Source organism: Vanacampus margaritifer, chromosome 2, assembly GCF_051991255.1.
Source record: "Vanacampus margaritifer isolate UIUO_Vmar chromosome 2, RoL_Vmar_1.0, whole genome shotgun sequence".
Classification (NCBI taxonomy): Eukaryota; Metazoa; Chordata; class Actinopteri; order Syngnathiformes; family Syngnathidae; genus Vanacampus; species Vanacampus margaritifer.
In genome coordinates, this window is record NC_135433.1 from 25,966,010 (window position 1) to 25,992,805 (window position 26,796).

Below are 26,796 nucleotides of genomic sequence, written 5' to 3' on the forward strand. Positions count from 1 at the left end.
TGCTAACTTAGCTATGCTTTAGCTGCCTTTTTGTTTTCCTTTATATATTTACAAATAAGCAACATTGCATATCAAGTGATAAGCTAGCTGTCTTTAGCTAGCTTTAGGAAAAGGGTCATTTAGTTTTATTTATTTTGAAATACTCCCAACAAAAATAAAGTAAGCTAAGTAACTTTTTAAAATAAACCAAAGGACTTTGTTATGACTAAAAGAGAGAGAGACAAGCCTGCTAGTTAGCTTGTGTAAGCTAGCTTAAATTATTTTAGGTATTTTATTTACAATTAATTTACAATTAAGATACACTGTGTTGTTGCTGTGATAACTTGCCTATTAGCTTACATCTTAGCTAGCTTTCAGTTCATCTAGTCCTATGCATTTTCAGATACACTACATTTTGTCATAGCTAAACATGCTGCTTTTTAGCCAATGAGCTATTCATTTTTTTTTATTTATTTTCAATATGCCACACTGTACTACATTTAACATGAGTGTCGTTCACCTGAGTGTCTTGTAGCTGCGAAGACAGCCCGGAAATATCTTTACTCAGCTTGATGTTCTTTCCCTCAGCTTCATTCAGAAGACTGCCCATGTTCTCCAGCTCCACCTTGAAAGACCACAACACAAGAGGAAAGAAAGTGTTCGCTTTTGTCCACTTCAGTAAAGTCTTTACAATTCACAAACTCATCTACTTGCTAAGTTTTCTGAAGAACATAACTCCATAATGGTTTGGTCCCAAACCCACATGACTAGCAATAGTGAGGGTTGACTATCTAGCCATCTATTTGGACATACGGTCATCTTGGAGACTTTCTCCCCGAGTTCGTTCCTCTGCTTCTCGCTCTCATTGAAGCGAGCGTTGACATCGTTCAGCTGAGCGTCCACTTTTTTCTTCTTGTGGTCTACGTCCTGCTTGGCGGCAGCCAAGGAGCGCAAGTCGGCAGTCAGGTCTGAAGACTCCTTCTCCAGGGCCAGCTTGGATTTCTCCAGACCTGCTCGGACCTGAGGGGAGCCCATTTCACACCATTAATGACGTGCATAAACATCTGGATTTGGTTTGTGTGGCAGGTGTTTACTCTCTTGGCCTGTTCCAGCTGCTCGGAGAGTTCCTCCACCGCCTGGCTATGCTTCTGCCTCAGGTCCTGGATTTGAGCCTCGTGGCTGCGGCCCTCCTCCTCCATGGCCTTCTTCAGCATGGCCACCTCCTGCTCACGCTTTGCCCTGGTAAACATGCCAAAACTGGTGAGCACATGGCTGAGGCTTGAAAAAAGCCAGAGGTTTAAAGTACGTTATACACTGGAAAAACTCAGAATACACGCAAAGAAATATAGTATACTAGTCCAGAATAGACCAACAGAATATCGTAAACTAGCCCTGAATATTTTGTAACCGAGGTTATAAACTGGTTAATATGAGAAATCTCCTTAACCCAAACCCCGGTGTATAATCTAGACAAACCCAAAATATACCAAAGTGAATACAGTAGACTAGACCAGAATATACAAGCCCAGAATATACATTTAACTTTGATATAATAAAAAGGGTATAAACTGGATTATCTTGCACACCATGGACCGGAGACTGACCTTAGCTCCTGCTGTGCTGCAGTGGTGTCCAGGCTGTCCTCCAGCTCTGAGCGCAAAGCGTTGAGCTCCTCCCCAAGGTCCCGCTTGGCCGCTTCTACCTTGGCCCGGGCCGACCTTTCGGCCTCCAGGTCCTCCTGGAGCTCGGACAGCAGGGTCTCCAGCTCCCGAACCTTCTTCACTGCCAGGCCACGCTGGTTGGTCTCCTCATCCAAACTGTGCAAGACCACAACGTTTGTCTCGGATCTTCAGGTAAGATGAACTGATTGCCTTTTTAGCACAAGGCTTGGCAAATTTTTGGGGTCCAAGGATGCCATTTTTCCAAGGACCCGCTCATAATTTTAACGCCAAATAAACATACAGTAACTATCATTTGTTCTCTAAAATGCCACAGGAATTAATAAATTGACTATTTTCCAGGTAAAAAAAAAAAAAGTTAAGTTGATTCATTCACTCCCAGCCATTTTCACTGAAGCAACCCCCTTTGCTCCCGGCTGTTTTACTGGATTTTGACTGATTTCGCAAGGCCCACAGAATATTGTGTTCTACTGCTATAAAAACATGGAATATACCAAAAGAAAGATTAGAATCTCTTCTTTTGTCAGGACAAAAAAATATTTGTATCTATTTCCGTTTTGCAGCAATTAGCATTAAAATATAGCTAAGTTTCATCATTATTCACAAATCTGTTTAAAACACTGGGGAAATGAGCTTTTTTGCAACATGGCCCTGGTTGATCTCTTATACTCTGCTGTCACCTTCTGGCCGTTTTTTGTAATTGCTTCAAGCATTATCTTCAGGTCAGAGACTGCATCAGAGCCTTCTGTATACTCTAGCATTAAAAAAAAACTTTTTGGGACCATGGCAAAATTTTAAATAGAACGTTTTTATATGTTTTTGTGAGCAAATGAGTTAAAATGTTATAAGAATATTTTTTTTCTTTTTTGATAGATAAAAAACAGAACAGATCTTTTCGTAATGAAACTGTCATTTCATATCTTATATGTTATGTTGTAATGTTACTAATAAATGAATATTTTTTTAGAGGCAAAAATGTAATGTTATGAGAATACAGTAAAAATGGGATTTTCTTTCAAGAAAAAAATACAACGGCAAGATGGTCCCAAAGCACTACTTTTATATTAGACGTGGCTTTGGCCTAAGCACAAAAAACGATAGATTGTCAGTTGTAATCAAAAGGGAAGTTTAATAATTTTGCAGACTCCCAATTTCTGACCTACCGGGCCTGCGTGACCTGCAGCTCGTCTTCTTTGGCGGTCAGCTGCGCTCGGAGCTCGGCTAGTTGCGCCTGGAGGTCGGCCAGCTGCTCGTGGAGCTCGGCCAGCTCGGTTTCCAACTTCCTCTTGGCCTTCTCTATGTCCAGGCGACCCTTCTCCTCCTTCTTGTAACGCACTGGCCACCAGAGAAGAAGGACACATTTGAACACGGTCGTTGGAGAAAAATCTTCAATTCTGGTGACTGACCCTCCAAGTCAGAGATCATGGACTCGTGCTTGGCCTTCAGCTTGGTTAAATTCTTGGACTTCTCTTCCTCCTCGGTCAGGTTGGAGTTTAAATCCGCCATCCTTTCCTCCAGAAGTTTTCTCTCCTGGAAAGACCATTTAAAAAAATAAAATAAAATGAAATGTGCATAGCAATGGTCACACAAAAGGCCTCGTACCTTCTGCAGTTTGTTGTTCTGGTCCTCTATGAGTAGCACGTCCTCCTCCAGTTTTTTCACCTTTCCCTCTACGGCAACTTTCTCTAGCTGCAGCTTCTGACAAACATCTTCTTCTTCCGCCAAGTGGGCCTCCATGTTCTGCATCAAAAAAGAATGTTAAAAAAACAACCAACTCAAAAAGGTCTTTCTTCAATGCTAAAACTTCAAAAGGTTTGAATTAAACTATTTGATTAAATATTGTCCAATATATTACATACAAAATCAATACGACATATCATAAGTAAGTAAATAGTACCGGTACGTAAATAATACAAGAAATGAAAAAAAAGAACACATATTTAATAAATATAACTACATAGCATTATTTAGATATTATATAACTAAAATACATTAAAAAATAACATACAATAAAACAAAATAAAATGACCAAAATGCACTTCATACAAGTGAGAACACATAAAATAATTTAAAATAAATAAAAACATTTAAAAATAGTCACTATGAAACGACAAATAAAATAAAAATCTATTTACGAATATTACATTTAAAATTTTCAAATGTATTTCTATTTTTTTGACTTGGTGGGTACACATTACCATTATTATCAACATAAAACAACCAAATTACTTGGTTAGCCCGCCCCCACCCTCCCATTTGTCAGTCACTTGTTGCTAGGCAGAATTCATCGAGTGCAATTTAAAATGCCCAATAGGCCAATTATGTCTTATTTGAATCACTTTCTGTATTTAATATAAAATACACTCTAAATAGAGAATTGTTCAACCAATTTAAGATTACAAATTGAATTGTGTATTCAAGGATCTTTTGTCGCTGCATCTTGCGGGTGGATCATCGTAACAATTGGTTCTCGATCCCGTCAATATGCCGTAACGGTGTCGTGTGCGCTTGTTCCGAGCTGCGCATGCGCACTACGAGTGTTTGTAGCATGTAGCTGCTGAGCTTTGGATTCAGCAATTCATCATTGTAGCTCCACCGATCTCACCGCATGCTTTGAAAATGGCTGAGAGCCGCGAGAGGACATCCGTCTATGAAGTGAGTGTCTGCAGAGACTGATGAAGATGAAGATGAAGATGAGCTTGCACGCTCCCGACATTTACTTGAAAAAACTTTTCCTCCTTGTAAAATGTTCTTTTTTTTGACTACATCAACTTTACTAGGATTTTTCAAGTACGTATCACTCCCCATTTTTAGAGTGTAGCCGTTTCTCCGAGTAAGCCTTGGATGCAGAGTGCAGTTCGAGGCTGAACTTAAACGTTTGACTCCGCCCACACGCCTCAAAAGGCCTTCTTCTTTCATTCTTTGTTGTTAAACTATTGCCCTGGTGGCTTTGTGTGCCATTTTATGACATCACGCTTACAGTATTGTTTGAACACTTTGTAAAACAACGAAAAATAAAAACTGACCAAAACCCAATCATTAACTTCAACTGTCCAGGGATGCTGGAGACATTTAGTACTGCACTTCCGCCTCTTCTTCAAACCGTTTAGTTAGCTCCGCCCCGGCTGACTAAGGCTTGAGTGTTTGTAATTTTCGATGCTCCTTAATGTGTTTTAAAAAATTACTTTACGTCATAAGACGGCACTTCATTAAATCTGCAAATTTTGATTAAAAAAAATTGTTTAAACCATTTTGTAAAATCCGTGTGGGCGGAGTCAAACGTTTAATTCCAGCCTGTGTGGCGGCACGTCTCGAATTGCACTCTGCATCCATGGCTACTAGGTTTCCCCCCGGAGGAGAGCTGGTAGGATGGTCTTCCTCATTAGCATTTTTCAAAAACTGATTGGATTCTACTTTTTGAGAAGATCCTGGAATACACCTTTAAGTTTAATTAATATGAGTTCATTAAACTTCATATATTCACTTGCATAAATTTATCCAAAGTGAATATATTAAGTTTAATGAGCTCATAATTAATTCAACTTAACATATTCACTTTAGATTAATTTAATTCAATCGTGTGTTACCAATTGAAGCAAAGTTTTTAAGTTGGTCATCAATTCAATTTGTAATCTTAAATTGGTTCAACAATTCTCTTTTTAGAGTGTACTTGCTGTAATGGGTACTGATATGCAATGCATGTGTGTAATAACCAACCTGCAGCTGCAGCTCCATGTCCTTCTTCTCCTGTTGCAGGGAGGCACCGCGCTCCTCCTCCTCCTCTAGCCGGGCCTCCATCTCATGCAGGACCTCCTCCAGCTCCTGCTTCTTGGCTTCCACGCGCACCCTCATCTCCTCGGCCTCGGCATACAGCTCCGTCTCGGCATGGAGTTTGCTCTCCAGCTGGGCTCGTTCCTCCATCAGCTGCGCACCAAAAACGCACTCATACTTAGATCAGGATTATTTTTTTAGAAGGTCTGCAAAGGTTCATACCTGCGTGTGTTTCTGGGTGATGTCCTTGAGTTCCGCCTCCTTCTTAGCCACCGCTTCCTTTGCCGCCTTGAGTTCCTCGTCCTTCTGGCCCATTTCTTCCTCTTGGCGGGTGACCTGCAGCAGGGGCTTCACCTGGAGGAGAGCCCCAATAATCGTCAAAAATCGAGAGGCAACACAATTCATTGTCTGCCCCAAACAACTCGTTGTAATATTGTTGGCCACAACCCCGGCCCCAGAGCAAACTAGCCAATCACAGCACAGAACAGTTGAGGTCCCAGATGAATACAGTTTCAGAAAAAAATCTCTGCAGCAGTCTGCAAAGTCATTCAAAGCTATCAAAAATCAACAAGTGCACTTTTTGTCTGCGCCCAGGTAAGAAGTGGACTTATGTTATCTGCCAAATACTATAATTTTATTCTGTTGTTAGCTTGTTCATAGAAATGCCATGCTAAGCTAATTCGTAGGCTAAGTACGAATGTCACATTTGCGGCCATAATAGGAATCCACAGGCAGAGTCTGCTCCACGGTAAGCAACATATTGTCTGGCAACTACAGTAACGCTGTTGTTAGTTTGCTAATCAAAATTATCAAGTTCAACTAAAGGCTATGTGCTCCTGGTTGCAACATATTTAGTTATATCACTCAACAGGCACCCCATTTTGTCTACAACGGAGTAAGAAAGAAATGCACTTGTATTATGTGTAAAAAATAATGTTATATTTTATATTTGTATATTAACTCCTTAACAAATATGATAAAAAAACATTATGCTACTAACAAGTTAAGCTAACACGGCTAACTAGGTTATCCTGGTTGGAATAGGAGTAGGCTAGTCTGTTATACTACAAGCTTGTTTTGATACGAAATAAAAGGCACACATACTGTAATTCTATATTGTTGTCAACTCGCTAGCCAAAAAGCTAACACTACCTTGTGACTAGAAAGCTAATCGGACCGGCGGCATCTTAAATGTTGCTATATGAAGGTTGCTTTTTTAGTTTATACTGTAGGGGTTGTATTAGTAACTTCACCGCAAATACTTTAATGTGTTGACGTGTACATTATGTAAGCTCAGCATTTTGCTTTGTTTGGAGTGAAATGTGTCTGTGAGCCTCAAACCTTGGTGAAGAGCCTCCACCACTGCCAATTCTTGAGTTTGAGGTAGCAAGCGCAGTTCCTCTGGATCACTTTCATGGCACTTAGCTGTTGCTGACGTTTGCTGAACGCCCTAAGAGATGAAAATAAAAACAGACACTTTACAAGGTACATCCACAAAACAGCCATTGACGGTATTAGTACAAGTACTGGTGTGTGTCTTACTTGCGGGCCAGGAAGCCTCGTGCTTGTGCCTGGAAGGAGATGATGATCACGGTGAGTTTGAGGTCTCGCTCTTCCTCCAACTGAGCCAACACCCCCGTCCTGAAGAACATCTTACTCTGGCCGATGCGAAACAGGTTGGGGTCCAGGTCCAAATGCTTCACCTGGACAACAATAAACAGCACCATCAATATGTATTAAGAAACTTGGTGGACCATAAGCCTCTTTCACACTTCCAATTGAAGCTGTTTTTTCCTGTGTTGCTGTCCTGTGAGAAAGGCATCAATATGGAATGAGTGGTGGACGCTGCCATATAAATTAACCAGCTTCCAATTTCCGATGCACTGATGTGGCCGAAAAGCAGCGTGATAGGTTCTTGGTGGTTGATGTGTTGATATGCATCTTCATCTTACCATCAAGCAGCATGCTTGCTTCCCATCCATGAAGCCCTTCGGGATGGCATTGGCTGCCAGGATCTCGTACCTGCTCACACACACGGAAAAAAATAGCCCTTTAAGTAACAATATGGTGAATGTAAACAATCATGACATAGCAGCAACTATAAGAATCACAAATGGAGCAACAAGAACAACCAAAACAACAAGAGCAACAAGAACGATAAAAAGAAAAACAACAAGAACACGAAGAACAAAAACAGGAACAAGGACAAGAAGAACATAAACAATGAGAAACAAGGTGTTTGTACCTCTGCCTGAACTCCTGGAATATGAGACGGTTTGGGAATCCCTGCCTGCAGATCCTGATCCCCTCCAACACACCGTTACACCTTAGCTGCTCCAGAACCAGGCTGGCATCCATTTTACCTGCCTGTAGCAAACACAATCAGCGGCCAGTGTGCAGGTGTGAATGGGCGTATGCATGTAAGGGTGTACTGGTGTACCCTTTTCTCGTGGTTGGGGATGATGCAGCGCACAAAGTTAGGTTGCGTGTTGTGCAGCGTTGTCATCAGCTTCCCCAGGGACTCCTTATACAACTGGCCCACTGTACGAAACATTCCCTTCTTGGATTTAGTGGAGGTGGGCATGGAGCTCTCTGACATCTTGGCCATGGTCTCCAAGCCCACCACTCGATCCGCTAATGAGCGTAAAAAGACACAGGGGGACAGAGTCAGAGGTCCAGGCTCCGGAAACCCAAAAAGGGGGAGAGTTGTGGAAAACCGACCGTCCTTCCACAGATCTTGGATGAAGTTGCTGGACGAGTTGCTGAGTAGGGCGGTCACGTTGTCATTCAGTGGGTCCATGTTCTTAGTCAGCCAGCTGGCTGCGTTGTAGTCCACCTGGCAGGCAATGGACAACACCGTGTGTCAACAACATAAAGGTATTGCAACACGTGTCAACAGACGTGTAAACCTCGCCATTGCTTGAGTCTTCAACCTCAATGAGATTACAAGAGTTGCACGGTAGTGCTAACTTGCTCGGAATCGTAGAACCCTAACCAATGTCTAGTTGGTCAGGTTGGGTGATTCTTACCTTCCCGGCGTAGTGCGCAACGGTGAACATCAGCTTATCTTTGTGCTGTTTGGGTTTGCCGAACTTGACGTGACTGGCGTGCGTGCTCAGCAGCTTGTCCACGAAGGAGATATCCGTAGCTTTCGGGAACCAGCACTCTTCGTCCAGCAGAGCCAGGATGCCCGGCGGGTTGTTCTGGAACACCAACATATGCTTTCAAGGACAGAATCTCACATTTACATGATTAGAAAAACAAAACAAATGTTGGTCCCAACCCCTCTCTCGATGAGCTCGATGCAGGGCTGCAGGTCCAAGCCAAAATCGATGAAGTTCCAGTCGATGCCCTCACGCTTGTACTCCTCCTGCTCCAGGATGAACATGGTGTGGTTGAAGAGCTGCTGCAGACGCTCGTTGGTGTAGTTGATGCACAGCTGCTCAAATGAGTTGTCCTAGGAGGCACCAAAGCAAGGCAAGCGTCACAAAGAAAGAAAAAGTTAAGGAAAAGTTGGATAGAGACACAGAATGTGGTACTCAAGCTGATCAGTCACCTCGAAAATCTCAAATCCAGCGATGTCCAAGATCCCCAGGAAGGATGAAGATTGCCTCTTGCTCTTGTCTAGAGTCTTGTTGACTCGGGCCAGAATCCAGCGAAACAGACGCTCGTACATGGCTTTCGCCAGCGCCTCCACCGCAAAGTCAGCCTGGTGGGACAGAGAAGAAGACAAAAGGTTACTTCTTTGATGAGAATGTCCTGTATCTTGGTTTCTGTTTTTGCCGGACTTCCCACCTGCTGCTTGGTCTGAGCCTTCTGAACCACTTCCCGGCCCACTTTGATCCTGGGCGTCAGGAAGGCCTTTGTGAAGTCAGTCACGTTGATGCCCTGCAGGTGGCTCACCTTCTGCGCAGCTGGTGCCAATATGGAAAGACAAGGAAGAATTGAGATTTTCTTGAGAGTCTAATTGAAAGTCTGAGATATGTTTAACGTACCTGTGTTGTCCGGCATAGTGGCCTGCTCTGTGTTTCGCTCCTTCTCAAACTTGACATTGCCCAGCTGGAGAACTGTGGAGACCACCTTCAACATCCCTACAGTAGTGGACAGCAAAGATACACTCGAGTTTATTACACAGAATATTTTACACCATCGGAATCCCATAACCTGGACTTCTGTTTCAGAGTCACCAAGGCCCAAATCCAAAAGTTCAGTTGGCTTTAAAGCTTAGGACAACAGGTTGGGATCTGTGTCATGCTCAGTGGAACCTCTGTAACACTGAACTACACAGCTGCTACCTGGCATTCACTGTTCCTTGAACCTCGGAGAATATTTAATACCATGTAGGACCAATGACCATCAGGTATCAAAACCTGAACTTGTGTTTTAGAGTCATCCAGGTCCAACTAAAAAGTTCTGTTGACTTTATTACTTTTAAAGAAGAAGAACGAATGGTTTTCCTCAGACAGGGGCACCAGTTGGTGGAAACACTAAAAACCTGTTCACAACCTTCATCCTGGTATGATCTTCTGCATGGTGGGCCATAGCTGTTATCTGGCATTCACAGTTCCTTGCATCTCAGAACGTATAACACTATCAGAATCATCTGGTGTCAGAACCTGGATTTGTGTTTCTGAGTCACCAAGGGCGACCATAACGCTTTCTTGGCTTTAAGGAGGAAGGAACACCACTTGGATGTCTGTCTTGCTCAGTGGAACCTCAGGAGCTGGTCCTAACTTCCATTCTGATATTGGTCCACATTGGTAGTTCTTTGAACCTTCTCTAAGGGGGTACCTGAAGACCTAACCCTCATATCAAGTTCTAACAATTTGAATTTTAGTGTAGTTTGAAAGGCAGGAGGGGCCCTTGATTGGAAAATAATTGTACAGAACTCACTAACATTTAGAACTGGACTTCAAACAGAATGATGTGACAGACTGCTGTGTAGAGGGGCCTAGAAGATATTAGGGTGTACCTATTCTCTCTTCCTCTGTGAAGCCCATGATCTCCATGGCCTCCAACGTCTCCACAAACAGCTCATCATCCTCAATGCCAGCAACCTCCACATGTCCTGCCACAAGGAAACGATAACTGCTGAAGCCCTCCAGAAGAAGTTCCTCTGAAACAGAAACAAATACCAGTCAAATCCAGCTTGTTTTCTGAAGTTCAACTGGATGATTGGCAACCTTCTAGACTAGTGACTGTAAAGGACTCCAGTTGATTTGGTTGTCTGCTCACCTTTCATTTTGTCTTTGGCTCCGGCCACCATGTAGTAGAAGATGTGGAAGGCTCGCTCTGTGTTGCCCTGACGGATACAACGAGACTTTTCCAGAAGGTCTGATCAAGTCAAGAAGAACTTCAATCTTTTAATAATAATAATAATGATAAAAACAGAACAAAAACACATATCGTTCTGCTCTCTAAATTATGCAATACACTTTTTGTCAATGGATATCTAAGCCTAACGATACGTATTTGGATCATAATGGACTAGAAAGAAAAAAATTAGGAACAAATGGTAATCTTAAAAAAAATTCATTTTTTGTGGAGAAAAGTTATAATCTTACAAGAATCAAAAGACATCGTAATTGCGGACTGTATTGTGAAAATGAAGACCGATTTTCTTTAATTGGACATGTCAAATTGACGTACAGTATATAATGTCATCAAAATTGGATTTTGTCAGTAACAAAGTCATAATTTTACCAAAATAGCCATATTTTTTCTAGAAAAATAAAAATCACGATGTTATCAGAATAAAATTGTTTTCTTTTAAAACTAAAATGCTGAATTTTACAAAAAATGAAGTCTTGTTTTTTTCCAGAAAAAAAGTTGTACTGTAAAGAAAATAAAGTTAGATTTGTTTGTGGAACTTAAAAGAATAATGTTTTTTTTTTTCTGGAAAAACAAAAATTTAATTTGTCAAGAAAATAAATTGGAATACGGCGAATGAAATTCGAAAACTAGAATCAAGTTAGATTTTGGGGAAAAAAAACAGAAGTTGGAATCTTGTGAAAGTAATTGTGTATTTTTTTCAAGAAAAAAATTATAAAACACGATGAGTCAGATTTTGTTGTTGTCAAAAGTTGTAATTCTACAAGATTAGTCATATTTCCTAAATAAATGCAATCTTAAACTCTATGTGAATGAAATTGGAGCCACAAAAAAGTCACAATATTGTGATTTTTTTCCAATTTGGAATGTTATAGAATAACCCCCAAATACATTATTAATTGGGCAAGAATCCGACCATTTTAGTTTTTAAAAATTGGTAAATGTTTGCATCCACAATTTACAATAACCGTTTACTATTTAATTTATTAAACCCATGCCCCATTATGTTCTAAATGTATTTGTGGACAAGGATACACGTGTCAATGTTTGCGCCGACCATGTATCCTGTCACGTCAAAGTTGAGCTTGATGAACTTTCCCTGCGGACACAATCGGATCACACGACACCTTTAATTACTGAGGGCACGCCCCGGCAAAATTGTGGCGAGTGTCGACTTACGAACTGATTGAAAATTTACAAATCGTGACGAGTTGTCGTTCTTGATGGTCTTGGCGTTGCCGAAGGCCTCCAGGATGGGGTTCGCCTGCAGCAGCTGCTTCTCCAGCTCCCCCTGTGGGCCGAGGCAAGAACTGCGTCAACATCTCGGTGGAAAAGGAACTTGGCGGTATCATAAAAGTGATTTGATACTCACATAAGCCAGCGATCCGGGTGACTGTTGTTGTGTTTGCTGTTGTGCCGGCTGTGAAAAACAACAAAATCACGTCACATATTATAAATACAGGTGGAGCACCCCAGGGCTCTCTTCTTGGTCCTGTATTATTCATTAAACTCACAGGATTTGCTTCCTTTTTTCCTTTGTGTGAGGAGGCCACGACGGCCAGGTACTGGATCACCTTCTTGGTGTTTTCCGTCTTGCCCGCACCAGACTCTCCACTAGATGTCACCAGAGAGACATGCTATTTAATGTATAATATTTAATTTAATATTTAATTTACTTTAATCACCTACAGTGATTCTCAACTGGACGGTCGAGACCATAAAATAGGCCAATTCTGGGTGTGTTGCGGACAGATTGTTGTAAATTACACATCACTGAGAAAAATGTAGCATATTTGCCGATAAAAATCTGTAATCTTGAGAATAAAGTAGCACTTTTCAAGAGAAAATAAAGGTGTCATATTCTGAAAGATAATTGGAGAATAAATGTATACTTTTTTTTAGGAAAGTTCATGATTAAAGTTAAGTTTTTACAAGAAAAAAACATTTGAAGGGTAGAATTATTTTTTTTAATTAAAATATTACATTAATAAAATTTTACTTTTTCAAGAAATATTTGGAATGTTATGAAAAAGTCATATTGCTTTGAGAAAAGAAAGTGATATCTTGTGAGAATACATTTTTATTTTTTCGTGAAACAATGTTAGGATCTTTTGAGAATAAAATCCAATGTTATTATTATTTTTTTTTTACAAAAAAAGTACATGAAATATTTAGTAAAGTTGTATCTTGTTGAGAAATAGGTTATAATTTGACATTAATAAAATCGTACTTTTTCGAGAAATTAATTTATGAGAATGAAGTCTTATAATTTTGAGAAAAAAAGTTAAAAGAAAGGATAAAGTAAGAATACAGTCTTCTTTTTTTAAGAAAAAAATTATATAGCAAAAATAGTGATTTTTTCCCCAGTATTTTTTTTAACACTGCTACTATAAAGTTGTATCATCAGAAAAAAAAGTTTTTCTTTCTTGAATAAAATTTAATTTTGTAAGAAAAGGTCAGAATAAAATGATATATTAAAAATACATTTAATTTTTTTTTTTTTTTAAATACGTATTTATAGTTTTTCTTTAACTGAAAAAAAGTATTTTATGGAAAACAATCTTAATTTACGGCCTTATTTAAAAAAAAATATTTTTTTATTGTGTTATTTTGAAAAATAAACTTGGTGTTATGACTTTGACAACAAGAATGGAGTCTTGGGATGTATTTATAGTATAGTATATATATATATATGCTTTTTTTTTTTACAGAAAAAAAGTATTTTATGGAAAAACAATCTTAATTTACGGCCTTATTCATCTTAAAGATATTTATTTATTTATTTATTTATTGAGTGTAAAGTTTTCCCTCAATTTGAAAAATAAATTTGGTGTTATGACAAAATTGGGGGTCCTGGGATGACACCAGTTGCAAACCTCGGTTACTGTTCTTCCCAAAGGTTTGATTTGGATTAGGATATTTTGTGTGTTATTGGTTGTACTGTTCGTGCGTGCTTCGGTTGGACTCACGTGCAGAGGATGGACTGATCCTCGCGGTCTGCAGAGGGAAATCAAGCAGAACAGACCAAAGATGAGCCAGCAGAGCTTAGCGGTCTATAAATATGGCACAGTTATCACGGTGTGCTGGCACTGCTCCATGTAAGGCCATGATGGAAAGGGAAAGTGGCTGACCTTGCATCATGTTTCTGTAGGCGTTGTCGGTGATGGAGTAGATGTGAGGTGGAACCTCGTGACGCTTTTTGCCCTTGTACATATCGATGATCTTCTCTGAGTAGATGGGCAGCATCTTGTAGGGGTTGACCACCACACAGAAGAGACCCGAGTACGTCTGCGGTGCGCAACAACAACGCGTCAAAACATCCCAAAACCCACAGGAGATGATATTCTCTACGGAGGAGATTAGGGAAAACAACACAAGCACGGGGCTAAACTTCAGAGGATGTGTTCATATAAGGACTTGGAGGGTCGTTTTCACCTCGGGTGAGCTTCACGCCACAAGTGCAAACCTTAGCCTTATTAGACTTGCTGCGATCCAGTGGAAAAAGCCAAACATAAGCCCGTTGATCCTTCCTGAACATCCCCAATTTTACAAGGGCTCCGTTCTTAAAGGCTCTTCTGGTTGCGTGAATAACAAGCTTGGAACTTTCTCAGACAAAAAAGCCAAGTATTTAAGAAATGTAAAGTTATATTGAGGAAAAAGGTGCAATGATTTAAGACTCAAGGAATGGCGTCGTTAAGCCTATTTTAGGGAGAATCAAGCCTACCTAGAATGTTCTTAAGCCTACCTAAATTATTTGCTTGTGTTTCAAAAAAAATATACTAGCCACTCAAGCAGTAATAGGAAAAAGACCTAATATTATAAAATAAAGTAATTTTGAGAAAAAAAGTCTTACAAGAATAAAGTTTTAGAATTTTGAGAAACAAAGTTAAGAATTTCAGAAGAAATAGTTGTAATTTTTCAAAAGTAAACGTAATATATCCAAAATAAAGATGGATTATTTTTAGCAAAACATCATGGAGATAAAGGAGCAAAGACGAGTTGTTGGTGGGTAAAAAAATACTTAAAATAGAACTAATAATTTATAAGAAAAAAATATTCAACTATTAAAAAAAAAAATCTTATTTTGACAATAAAAGTGATAATTTTCCAAGAAAAATTCATTACTTTTTTTTTATCCCCCCCCCAAAGAATCAAGATTAGTTTCGATTTTGAGACTGCATTATAATTAAAGACTTGTACAGTATATTTCCAAGAATATATATATATATTTTTAAGAAAAACTCTTTTTCAGAGACATTTGATTGTAAAAAGTAAGTAATGTGGTATTGTAAGTACCATATTGTCATCACAAGTCACAATTTGGTAAAATTAATATTTTGAATAAGATTTATAGGCTACTATTGGTCAGTCCACACATGTGGGTGTTATTTCTACAAATGATTGACCGATCTCTTTGCAGATGTCATATTAATGATTGAACAAACATGCCGTTTTGAGGGTCTCCTGAAAAGTGATCATTGTACAATATAAGGTTTCGGACTGAGGCCAGCGGTATGCGCGATGTAAATCATCATGTCCCGGGTGACATGACGTCAATTGACAAAATTGAACGCTAATGTTAGCGTGTCCTGCTCATGCTATGCCTAACTGGAATCAAACCCATCCTTGCCATGTAAGTAAATGGAGGAGACCCGTGTTCGCCAACCAGCTCCATTAGGAAAATGTACATTATGTATGCCATCGATGTGCAATGTGTGTTTGTTTGCGGCTCACGTAGATGAGGCTGGAAAAGTATCTCTCTCGCAGGTTCTGCAGGACGGAGGCCTCGTTGAGGAAGGTGAGGGCAGCCATGTCCTCCACCTTGCTGAACTTGGGTGGGTTCATCTTCTGGATGTCCTCCTTGTTCACCGTCGCTTTGCGCCCATTGGACAACTCCACCAGCACCTGCAGACGTGCAACCGCAACACACACGCACGCATGGCAATCAGCCACCATCCTCATTGGACGCTTGGGACAACAGTCAGATCAGATGACAGAATCATCTCTACAAAGGTACTGTAATACTTTTACTGTACAGAAAAAAAAAATACATACCATGCTTCAAGGAAAAAAAGGGACTCTTCTCAGAATAAACTAAATGTGGGTAAAATAAATTAAAATATATATATTTCCACTGACAGTAAAGTAGCTTTTTTTTCTTTTTCTTTTTTTTTTTTACAAAAAAACAGCAGTAATCCTCTAAGAAGTCATTTTTAATTAATTAATATAATAATTAACTTTATACATTTTTCAATAATCAAAGTGTATGGACATTTTTCATGTTATGGGGTAATTTATTATTATTATTATTATTATTATTTATTTATTTATTTTGTAAAATACATTAATTTTAACCCCCAAAGTAAAATTTTGGGGGAGGACAAAAGTCATATTTTTATGAGGACCAATGGTCATTTATATATTTTCTTTTGGGGGGGGGATAAAAAAGTTAAAAAAATTGTTCTTTGAGAAAAATATTTTTTTAAAAGTTGTGTTTTCCTGAAAGAAAAAAAAGACTTACCAGGAGAATGTTGTATCACTACTACTATTATTATTATTATTATTAATTTATTTATTTTAATTTTTTTAAAGCCCATTTATTGACAGGAAAACAATAAGTAATTTTATAGATTAAAGAATAGTCTTTATTTTTTAAGTGCATTTTTTTTTAAAAGGGAAAAAAGTACCAATCACACGCACAATTTGTATTTTTTTTTCTTTAAAACAACAACCTTGTATTTTCTGAAAAGAAAATAAGTCATATTTTTTAGAGGACAAAAATAGCAATGTGACCATAATTAAGTCCAAAAAAAGTCTTGTAGTTTTCAAGGAAATAAGTCCTAATTTTTCAAGGATAAAATGTGGTAATATTAGAGGTTTCTTTTTTACAGTAAAACATAATATCACGGGATTGTGACATTTTCCCATGTAAAAACCTAATTCCTCCTAAGATTCTAACTTTATTTTATAGTAAAAGTAATTGTGGCCCTAATATTCTGTGCTACATTGAGCGTCAATCAAAAGTGTCAGAATAATGAGCGGAATTTTGTCATAAAATGAAGGAAAACCATAGGTCAGACCTCTTCACCCTTCTCCTCCTTGACGCTGGCGGCCTCGAAGCCTTCCTTCTCGGAGGGCACCCACACCATCTTCTTGGCCGCCCAGTCGGCCTGCGCCACGCCGCTGTTGCGGAAGTCGTTCTGCAGGAACAGGAACTTGCTGTCGTCCGCCAACGCCGGGTCCGCCATGTTGAGAATGTGCACGTCAAAATGGTCGCCAGAAGCTGGATCGATTTCTAACGCTCGGAAGGAAGTCCGCTTGATGGCTGGCCTAGGGAACACAAACGAACAGAACGGAACAGCATGACCCAACGTGGAAAAAGAAAAACGTAGTCATCTTTTGAAAGTGAAGTGTTTGTTGAAAAAGTGTTTTTCAGGTGAAAAGGTTACATTCCATTTATTCGGGCTCGGGTCACAGGGGCAGCTGCTTTAGCAGGGAAGTGGAGACTTCCATCTCCCCAGCCACTTCGTCCAGTTCTTTATGGGGGAATCACGACGTGTTCCCAAACAAACAGTGTCTTCTTGTTTGTTCCCAGAAGGACATGCCAAGAGCACCTCACCAGAGAGGCGTCCAGGAGGCATCCCAACTACTGTAGATGCCCGAGCCACCTCATCTGGCTTCTCTTGGAGCAGTAACTCCACTCTGAGTCCTGCCTTGAGGAAACTAATTTTGGCCGCTTGTATCCGGGATCTTGTTCTTTCGATCACGACCCACAGCTTGTGACCATACAGTAGGTGAGGGTAGGAACGTAGATCGACCGGTAAATCGTTCTTGACCACAACAGACCGATACAGAGTCCGCATCACTGCAGACGCAGCGCCGATCCGCCTGTCAATCTCCCGCTCCATCCCACCCTCACTTGTGAACAAGACCCCAAGATACTTGAACTCCTCCACTTGGGGCAGGATCTCATCCCCGACCCGGTGAGGTGATTTTCATCCCAACCGCTTCACACTCCGGCTCTCCAGTGAGAGTTGGAGATTGCGGCTTGATGAAACCAACAGTACCGCATCATCTGCAAAAAGAGATGCAATACAGAGGCCACTAAACCGGACCCCCTCAATGCCTCAGCTGTGCCCATCTTTTCAGAAAGATAGATTTTTTTTCCCCAACAGAAAAAAGTAGTAATTTCTCAATATATATATATTTTTTCTGAGAATAATATTGGATATTTCAAAAGAAAAATTTGTATTTCTCCAGACAAATTGTCATATTTTTGTTGAGAAATATTCATATTTTTCAAGATATTTTTAAAAAATAAGAAAGCAGAAATCAAACGACAGTTGTAATCTTACCAAAAAAAGTCAAATTTTTCAATAAAAATAAGATATCAAGACACATTATCGAGACAAAATGGTTGACTTTTTCAGGAGTGAAATAGTAGTCTCGTATATATACATTTATATATTTTTTGCAGAAAAAGGGTGCATCTTTTTGAGAAAAACAAAACATTTATTGATAGAAAAAAAGTACTTTTTTTTCCTAGGAATTTTTTTTTTCCAAAGAAAACAGTAATATTTTCAAGATTGCTTTCTTTTTTATTTAAATAAGAAGTCAGTAATCATCAGATCTGCTGATTAAAAATTATATATTTTTTCACAACCAAAACCTTAAAAAAAATTAAAAATAAGAATGTTATACAAAGTTTTTTTTCTTTTCTTTTTTTTCTTAAGGAGAAAAAGTTACACCTTTGCAAGAAAAAAAAAATTTTTTTAAGTGAAAAAAATCGTAATCTTATAAGAATTAAGTCAGATTTTTTCATGGGACAGTTAAAAAATGCATAACATAACTCTAATTCATGAATAAGGTCCTTTTTTTCTTTTTTTTCTGGCTTGCTGATGGTGCAGCACAACAAAACCATTGAAACTCATTCTGATTTATTTTACTGAACGACCCTAAATCACACTCACTTATATTTTGACTGCATTTCAATACGATGCTACTTACTGCCTTTCTCCGTGGAGGCCACAATGAGGCATTCGACGCTTTGACCTCCCATTGCAGAGTCGCCAAAAAGCCAGAAAAATCACAGTGAGGATAACACCGATGTACCATGCCTGGATGCCCATGTTTGGCCGGTCCTATATTTGGTTCCCGCTAGCCCACCGAGGGCCGATGGGCACCTTGCGGCCACTGTGCTACCTTATAAGGTGTGACAGCCCCCGTGTCCAACCAAGCTTGGCGTTTACACCAAAACGGTGACACCACAGTTCAGGGCACCAGAGGGTGACCAACAGTGCCTGACAGTGGCATTTTTATGGCATTCCTCTTAGGAAAAATGCACATTTTCTCATAAAAATCAGTTAACAAGTTTTCATATTAAATATTAAACTTTGAAGTCATCCAAAAGTCACTCATATGACTACATTTGTATTTTAAAAGTCATTGTTTATCTTAAAATCATTTAAAGTCAGTTAATTGTAAAGTAAAGAAAGGTGAAGAACATAAAGAAGAAAATGCCACTCACTGTACTCAGGTCTGTTCGGCTCCTTGGTGCAGGACAAAGTCTTGATTCCAGACGGAGCACTCACGGCAGGTAGATGCCACTGATGAAGAGGATGAAAGGGATGGGGAAGATGGTGAGGAACTTACTCCTCCTCCCCCCCAAAGACCGTGACACCTGGGCCTGGAACCACCAGACCAGCCTACTTAGTCCAAATTTGGCAACAACACAAAATCCCACATAATTCCATTCAGCAATCAGGAAAAGACAGGAAGTAGGCAAGCTTTTGTGCTCAAGAGCCGCATTTAATTTTTAATAATAATAATACTGCCTGAAGACAGTTGTGACAAGCTCCAGCACCCCCGCGACCCTTGTGAGGAATAAGTGGTTCGGAAAATGGATGGATTGATGATAATAATAATAATAATAATAATAATAATAATAATAGTAATTATTATTATTATTATTATTATTATTATTATTATATAAATTCATATAATGCCTGCCAAGGGACTAATTGATGCTTGGGAATGCTTAAAACGGGTCACTTGTAGATGAAAAAAAAAATAATAATAATTTTGACTGTAAGATACATTCATATATTATAATCATTTAAATAGCTTTAACAGTAGTCAATAATTTTCATTTTATATTATTTATTCATTTATTTTTTTAGTAATTAATTATTTTTAAAATAATAATTATCAAGCGTGTAGGTATAAAATTTAAATTAAATATTAATTCTCATGTTCAAGTACAATTATTTATAGTTAATCAAATGATCATTTATGAACTAATTATTTGAAACCCTAACTAAAAAAATATGTTAAATTATTTAGTTTATTCATTTTAATGCATTGTATTGTTTACAATAGATTAATTGAGCAATTTATTCACATAACTAAATGTGGTCATAAAAAAAGTACATCAATTTTTATTGATCAATATCTGGATAAAATAAACGTTTGAACTATATGACAAAATTATTTCCGGTCGCCTTTTAATGTAAATGCTGGTGGGCCAAAGTGGTCTGTTCGAAGAACGGAGGCGGCCAAAGTATTGAGTAAATTAAAAACTTAAATATTTTTGTATGATTCTCTTGTTACTGTTGATGTTTCTTAACCCGGAAGTTATCTTGTCAGTTTTTCTGTTTTTACTAAAATGCAAAATATGCGTATTCCTACGTCACATTTAGGCTGTATGTCATATGTTATTTAGCGCATTCGATTGACTTCTGTCTCAACTCGTGAACTTTGCGAGGACAAAAAACAAACAAAAAAAACGTGGCTTCGTCTTCTTCCGGGTTCTTTGTCGTTGCTATGACGACCATTCCAAACGACGCCGTGCCAAGCGAAGTTATCCAAAAATTGCACCTGTAATGTCGGAACCTTCTCAGCGCAGCATCGAAGCTTCAAACGACGTCTTGACAGTGTTCAGCGGCTCCTCTCCGGAGGACGTGTCCCACGCCCGACTGTTATGGAGCACCTTGTGCATGGCGACGCCGCTCGAGTCCCGCCTGGTGTCGTCGGACATCCCGCAAAGGTTGCCGGTGTCCCGGCCGGAGCGAAGCGGCCACTTGGAGCCGCGTCGCGCCGAGCCGCCCAACCTGAACGCCGCGAAGCAGCGGGAGGAGGAGCGGCAGCGCTACATGGCAATGGCGGCTCAGAGGAAGGAGACACTGGCCCTGCTCCGGCGCCAGAGGGAACAGAGGATCCAGAAGGAGCTGCTCTCTTTGGCCTTTAAACCCAGAACGCCTCGAGACAAGGCGCACAAAGACAAGACGAACGAGTTGAACATGGAAGAGGAGATGGTCAGGCAACTGGACTGAACCGCGCAAGTATGAGATCCGTCGAGTCATTGAATGTACCATAAAACTCGAGGCCCTAAACGCACCACACCACAATGAAGTCTATGGAATACCTGAAAGCACCTTATGACATTTGCCTCCAAGACTACTTTGAGGCCCTGAATGCACCACATGACATACCTGGAGATCCTGAATACAGCACAAGTACAGTATAGGAATTTAGTACTGCGAAGACCTGAACGCACCACCACCAACACTATTGTGGAAGAATGCCCAGACACCCTGAATGCATCACATGACAATAGTCCACAAGAATACCTAGAGGCCCTGAACGCACCATACAACACTGGGCAACTTGATAGGAATACCTACAGGCCCTGAATGTACCATATTATGAATAAACTAATGCAAAAGTCATTTTATACATTAAGTACAGTACTTAGTATTGTATTATATGATATCACTTTAAAGTTATAAAATCAGAGAGATTATAAATATAAGGATGGAATATTGGCACGTGAATCCCACAAACATTTAAATGAACCGCCAGGAAAGACAATCACTTTCAATTCTTTGAATGAGACTAAAAATAGCCATTGAAAAGCAGAATTGAAGTTTTAGTGGAAAAATGAACCTGAGCCTTTATATTTGATTTATGACATCAATAAACAATTTCTTAATGAACACATGGCCAATATTACTAGAGTGCTTGAATCCCCCACAATTGACAGTAAATGTGATTTCTTGCTTGTTCAAAGTAGTTTTATAAACTTCTAGATAATAGCATAGTCAATAGTTGATTACACTTGGAGTCCATTTACAAGGAACACTTGTGTTTCTGGCACGAGCTTACATGACTTGTTGCCATAATAGGATAAGACACGACTGACTTGACCTGTTGGCTTCCTGACTGCTTTAACGTTTTCAGCCTAAAGTTATCCTCCACCCAAAGTTGGCCTTGAGAAAGTTCCCGGAACAAAGCAGATGAGCCATTTTCCAAGTCCAGGCTTATTCTGCAGATAAGGAGACGCTCACGTGGTGGAAAAAGTCCAAATATGCCTCGAATTCCTCCAACGTGCTCATGTAACATTATGTACAATGGATTGTAAAGTATGTTGTGGTTCCTCAGTTTTTTTTTAATGTTGTGCCTATAAACAGTGATGGGAAGTAAACAAGTGCAAATACTTCATTCCTCAAAAGGAGTTAATAAAAAAACAACAACACTTTTTTCAGATCGTATATATATATATATATATATAAATTGAAACTATTTTATAAAAGAAAATGCCCATTCCTGGTTTGCTAATAACTGGGCATAAATCTCACATCTCACGTATAGGGAGTGTTGTTTTTTCATCATGGTTATGTTCAAGATTACAAAACGTGGCAGACCGTTTTAAGCTCGCAAAACACTTTTTCTTGTCGCCATTTTTCAACTTGCTCGAAGTTTCTTTGCAACAAGAAAAGCCTTCATCTTAAACCGTAACTTCACCGAGAAACTCTAGTCTTTCCATGTTTTTCTTCTGTGGGAAAGATACCGACCAGGTATGTCAGGCTTGAAGTTGACCTGGCAAATTTCCAGTTTTAGTGCTGTAGCCTAAAACATAGGCAGGACGGTGACTGCGTGTAAAGGTATTCTTCAACTTTAACACTTGTCATTTTTTGGCAATTAATATTTAATATTTTCAAATTCCAGTATGAAGCCTGGGTTAAGGTTTTAGAAGTAAGTTTGATACTACCGCTACTACTAAAATATTAACAATACTTTCAACAATTGAAAATACAGCAATGTGTGACGTGTACAGTATTTGCCACAGTTGGATACGCGGTTCAGATAATGGATGGATGGATCCACGAAAGCTTGTGTAATGTTATAAATTGACCTTAAGAGGGTAGTATAGTTCTTCAAACAGCCGCATCAACGTCACTGAATTAAATATCCATAATGTTCACAACATTTTTGCCTTCCCTTTGGGAAAAAAAAGGACGTGATTGCTGGGGTGGGGGACGGGGGGTTGATCATTCCTGTAATGTAATAATAATAATAATCATCTATTTATCTTATTAAAGTGCCTTGAGTTGATTCCTGCAAGTATTGTTCATTAATGCTTGCGTGACGGTAATTAATACAAATGACTGAGAGCAGCTTATATGATGCAACACGGCAGTAATCACACAGTCGAGCACGTCCCGAACTCACAAAATTAGGGAGGGTTCCGAATATTTGGGTAGTTTTAGGGGGATGGAAGAATCTCACTCCCAGTTTAAAGTCACAAGAAACAGATTTAGGATTCAATTTTAGGTTTAATGTCTATAAGGAAGGTTACGGTTTTAAGACTAAAAGTTCAAACTTAATTTAAGATTTCAAATTAGTGTTTGAAGCCAATTTCAGTGATTCTTATGGGGGTTCAATGCAGGTCTAAAAATTTGACATAAGTGTTAGGGTTTTGTATTTGGGTTTGAATTCAAGGTTGTGTCATTATATATCTTATGTGAAGGGATTGGTCTTGAGTGTCATAGCAGAAAAAAAATGGAGTGCTAGTAAAGTGTGTCTCCGCAAATCATCGTGACACAAGACAGCAAATACGCACGCTGCTGCAGTAAAAGCAACACGCTGGCCACTTTTACAGCACGCTGGTGGCGGTGGCCTTGTAAAAAGATGCTTTTCAAGAACAAGTGTCATGGCGCACCTTGAAGCGACCTTCACCAGCGGAATGTCAAAGCCTCGCCATCCTTTTGTTTCTATTATAACCCAATTTGGAAATGGATGCTTAGTAAACCAAAATGGCTGACTTTCTGTTCACTCTCAGGCACGGGTCCTTGAGACTTTTTGGCACACCCGATTCATTTCTTCAAACCAAAATGGATAACTTCTTGTTCAGTTAAGGGCATGGGTCCTTGATTGACACATTTTGTTGTCATCAACAGTTCCAGTCCATTTCATGTCTATCAGACTGTGAAACAAGTGTCAGGGGCAACAAAAAATCCTGGTAATTTGCCCAAAAATGATGGTTTAAAAGCAAAATGGCTGACTTACTGTTCAATTTTGAGACCTTTTTGTTTATCCTGTCATGATTTTTTCCCCCAATTTTTCAGGGGAGCAACTAAAAGAATTTTCCCCAAATGGCTGACTTCCTATTCAATTACAGTTATGAGCCCGTCAGACTTTTTTTGTACATTCTTTAATGTCCAAGCAATTTAGTGTGGACCCTTGAAGCTGGTCTTGGGGGATTTTTTCTCTAACTTTTCAGGGGGCGCTAGTGACTTTAATAATAGACATGTCGACCCAATTTTGTGTGGGCCGGTGAAACTGGTGTCGGGGGCTCAGCCTCTGTTCACTCTTTCATTTGTTGCAATTTTTATTGGAGTTGTGAAGCGCTTGCTGCCGCTTGCATCATCGCAACGGGAGCGCTGGGACGGCACCGAGAGCCCCGCAGGAAGCAGAACAAAACAAAAAAAAAGCCGAAAAAGTTGAGTCCACTCAAAGTTTGGTTTGGAAATGAAAAGTGAGCTGAATGACTGGAGACATACACAACACAGACGCACACAAAAAAAAAAAATATATATATATATATATATATATATATATATATATTTTTTTTTTTAAATCACTTTGGCAGACGAGTCATGTATTATCAACGACAGATGACTTTTTACACAGGGTTAGTGTTTCAAATTTGGGTTTCTTGAATTCACGCAAGATTTATGGTTTCAATAAAGGCTGGAAGATAAGGTTTGGATTTTAAGATCATAATAGAGACTCAAATTCTCTCTCCAAAAAAAAAAATGAATAGAGATTTAAATTATTGTTTCAATTCATGGTTTGTTTTTCAAGCCAAGATTAGAGTTATAAACAACGGTTTGGGTACCATATTAGGGTTTCAAGTCAAGTGTTAAATTAGGGCTTCATGCATGGGTTTGGATTTCAAGTTAGGGTTAGTGTTTGAAATTGGTGTTTGAAACCAAGGTTAGGCTTTCAAATCAGCCTTTCATACTAGGTTCCAAGCCTTGGTTTTGGTTTCAAATTATGGTTTCAAACCAGGGTTATAGTTTCAAGTCATGATTAATTAATGGTTTCAAATCAGGCTTCGAAACCAATTTTGGGCTTTCATGACGGGATTAGGCTTTCAAATGAACATTTCATAATTAGATTCCAATCTTGGACTTGCTTGTCACAAAGTTTAACATTTCAACTCTTTGACCTAATAAAATGTCGATTGGCATACTTCAAATATATGTATAAACTACATATGTTTAATAAAGGCATTTGGCAATTTTTGTGAAGGGTTTAAAATAAGATGGGAAAAATAGTGACATGGAGGCTTTCAAAATTGTCTCGGGATTATTAAATCCTCCCGAAATCTCAGAGCCAATTTAATCCCGGCTGTTTACAATCTGCTAGTGTTATGTAACACACTAAAGCTCTCACACACACACACACACACACACGCACACACACACACACACACACACACACAGCTCACTTTTATGTTTGGTGCTGCTCATTTGCATTGCATTAATTTGTGTTGCCGTTGTTTTGGGTTGATTTTACAGGTCTGAGGGGGACTTGAATCATCGTTTTAGTTGCACCTTCCGCTCACTTTTTATAGCGTCCACCTCAATTTTGTGTCCACGGATAGATTCTGAAGCCGCAAAAGTTTCATTACGCTTGGATTTTGTGCTTAGGTGTCAACTTGCGCCTTTCTGCGACTGCAAAAATCAACAAAGAAAGAAAGATGAAGTGATGATTGCGTTGTCATTTGTGGACTTCAAATTAGGGCAGGGTAAGTACAGGATTCAGGTTTTTAAGTTAGGGGTGTAGCCCAAATTGGGGTTTAAATCAGAGTTAGGATTTAAAATTAGGGTTTGGATCTGAGGTTATGGTTTCAGATCAGAAAAAGGGATTGAAAGTATCGTTACAAGTCATGGTTTGGGTCTCATACTAACTAGGGTTTCAAACCAGGGCTTGGGTTTCAAAGTAGGAGGGGTTTAAGCACAGCCAGCCTTTGAAATTACGGGTGGGGTTTTAAATGAAGGTGTTCAGAGTCAGAAAGTTAGGTTAGTGTTTTAAAGTATAGTTTTAAAGCAGAGTTAGGGCTTCGTGTCAAGGTTAGAATTGAAAATTACAGTTTCGATTTAAGACAGGGTTTTTGCATCAAAATAGGTTATTGTGCCAAGGTTAGTGTTTTAACTTGTGGTCCTGTTGTTGAAATCTCAAGGATCCCACCTTGGATTTCCATCATCTGTACATCCCAGCCAGACTCGTAAATCATTTTATGCATCCATTCAATGCCAAAGTTCAGGGACAGGAACCTCCCCCAAGGACGCTGCCGAGGGTTAACGTGTGTCAAAACGGGGGGGCTTTAGGACCCAGATGCGGGAAGGCAGAGCAAGGAGGCAGAGGTGTAGTCCAAAAAATAAAGGGATTTAATTTCTATTGACAAAGAGGTTTTAATTTCAAATAAAAAAAAAGCTAACTTCAAAGTACAAAACAAATGGAACTAACAAAACCTGAAGCAAAACATGAAAAAACAACTAAGGCGAGACTAACAACATGACATGGATCCGGATAAGGCAAAGAGGTCAGCGTGACGTGGCGAAAGACTTACGAACATGGCAACAGCAAAAATGAACCGACACAGACAGGGGGGAGACAACCGACTAAATACACCAACACTAATGACATGACAAGACACACCTGGCTGAGGGCACTGATTGGATGACAC

General features: G+C 39.3%; 2 protein-coding genes and 1 long non-coding RNA gene across 6 annotated transcripts in view; 2 read left to right on the forward strand and 1 right to left on the reverse strand.

Moving 5' to 3' along the window:
* The window catches only part of LOC144042796 (myosin-14-like), a 31,992-nt gene extending 11,005 nt beyond the window's left edge, over window positions 1-20,987 (reverse strand). Inside the window, exons 1-31 of one of the 4 annotated variants that reach the window (XM_077555782.1) lie at window positions 20,637-20,987; window positions 19,288-19,446; window positions 16,841-17,090; window positions 15,495-15,665; window positions 13,892-14,048; window positions 13,730-13,757; window positions 12,275-12,374; window positions 12,133-12,180; window positions 11,959-12,051; window positions 11,796-11,859; window positions 10,665-10,763; window positions 10,402-10,545; window positions 9,425-9,520; window positions 9,225-9,343; window positions 8,986-9,138; window positions 8,713-8,886; window positions 8,459-8,632; window positions 7,870-8,265; window positions 7,675-7,796; window positions 7,382-7,451; window positions 6,972-7,132; window positions 6,771-6,879; window positions 5,652-5,783; window positions 5,376-5,582; window positions 3,261-3,398; window positions 3,065-3,188; window positions 2,822-2,993; window positions 1,584-1,796; window positions 1,074-1,218; window positions 793-999; window positions 500-604 (exon numbers count right to left, since the gene is read on the reverse strand). In XM_077555782.1, the coding sequence (XP_077411908.1) occupies window positions 500-604; window positions 793-999; window positions 1,074-1,218; window positions 1,584-1,796; window positions 2,822-2,993; window positions 3,065-3,188; window positions 3,261-3,398; window positions 5,376-5,582; window positions 5,652-5,783; window positions 6,771-6,879; window positions 6,972-7,132; window positions 7,382-7,451; window positions 7,675-7,796; window positions 7,870-8,265; window positions 8,459-8,632; window positions 8,713-8,886; window positions 8,986-9,138; window positions 9,225-9,343; window positions 9,425-9,520; window positions 10,402-10,545; window positions 10,665-10,763; window positions 11,796-11,859; window positions 11,959-12,051; window positions 12,133-12,180; window positions 12,275-12,374; window positions 13,730-13,757; window positions 13,892-14,048; window positions 15,495-15,665; window positions 16,841-17,008 (4,089 nt within the window). In that variant the 5' untranslated portion in view covers window positions 17,009-17,090; window positions 19,288-19,446; window positions 20,637-20,987. Of the gene's footprint in view, window positions 1-499; window positions 605-792; window positions 1,000-1,073; window positions 1,219-1,583; window positions 1,797-2,821; window positions 2,994-3,064; window positions 3,189-3,260; window positions 3,399-5,375; window positions 5,583-5,651; window positions 5,784-6,770; window positions 6,880-6,971; window positions 7,133-7,381; window positions 7,452-7,674; window positions 7,797-7,869; window positions 8,266-8,458; window positions 8,633-8,712; window positions 8,887-8,985; window positions 9,139-9,224; window positions 9,344-9,424; window positions 9,521-10,401; window positions 10,546-10,664; window positions 10,764-11,795; window positions 11,860-11,939; window positions 12,052-12,132; window positions 12,181-12,274; window positions 12,375-13,729; window positions 13,758-13,891; window positions 14,049-15,494; window positions 15,666-16,840; window positions 17,091-18,767; window positions 18,818-19,287; window positions 19,447-20,636 lie in introns of those variants that run through there. The other 3 variants (XM_077555781.1, XM_077555779.1, XM_077555783.1) reach the window with 3 other exon arrangements.
* On the forward strand, window positions 4,797-15,758 carry LOC144042800 (uncharacterized). Its single transcript, XR_013290978.1, has 3 exons — window positions 4,797-5,022; window positions 5,415-6,023; window positions 15,528-15,758. It is a non-coding gene; the product is annotated as an uncharacterized LOC144042800 (long non-coding RNA).
* Window positions 20,296-22,280, forward strand: hoatz (HOATZ cilia and flagella associated protein). The gene has a single exon (XM_077555788.1). The coding sequence runs from the start codon at window positions 20,642-20,644 to the stop codon at window positions 21,089-21,091; it is 450 nt and encodes a 149-aa protein (XP_077411914.1). The 5' UTR covers window positions 20,296-20,641; the 3' UTR covers window positions 21,092-22,280.
* The last annotated feature ends 4,516 nt before the right edge of the window (window positions 22,281-26,796 follow it).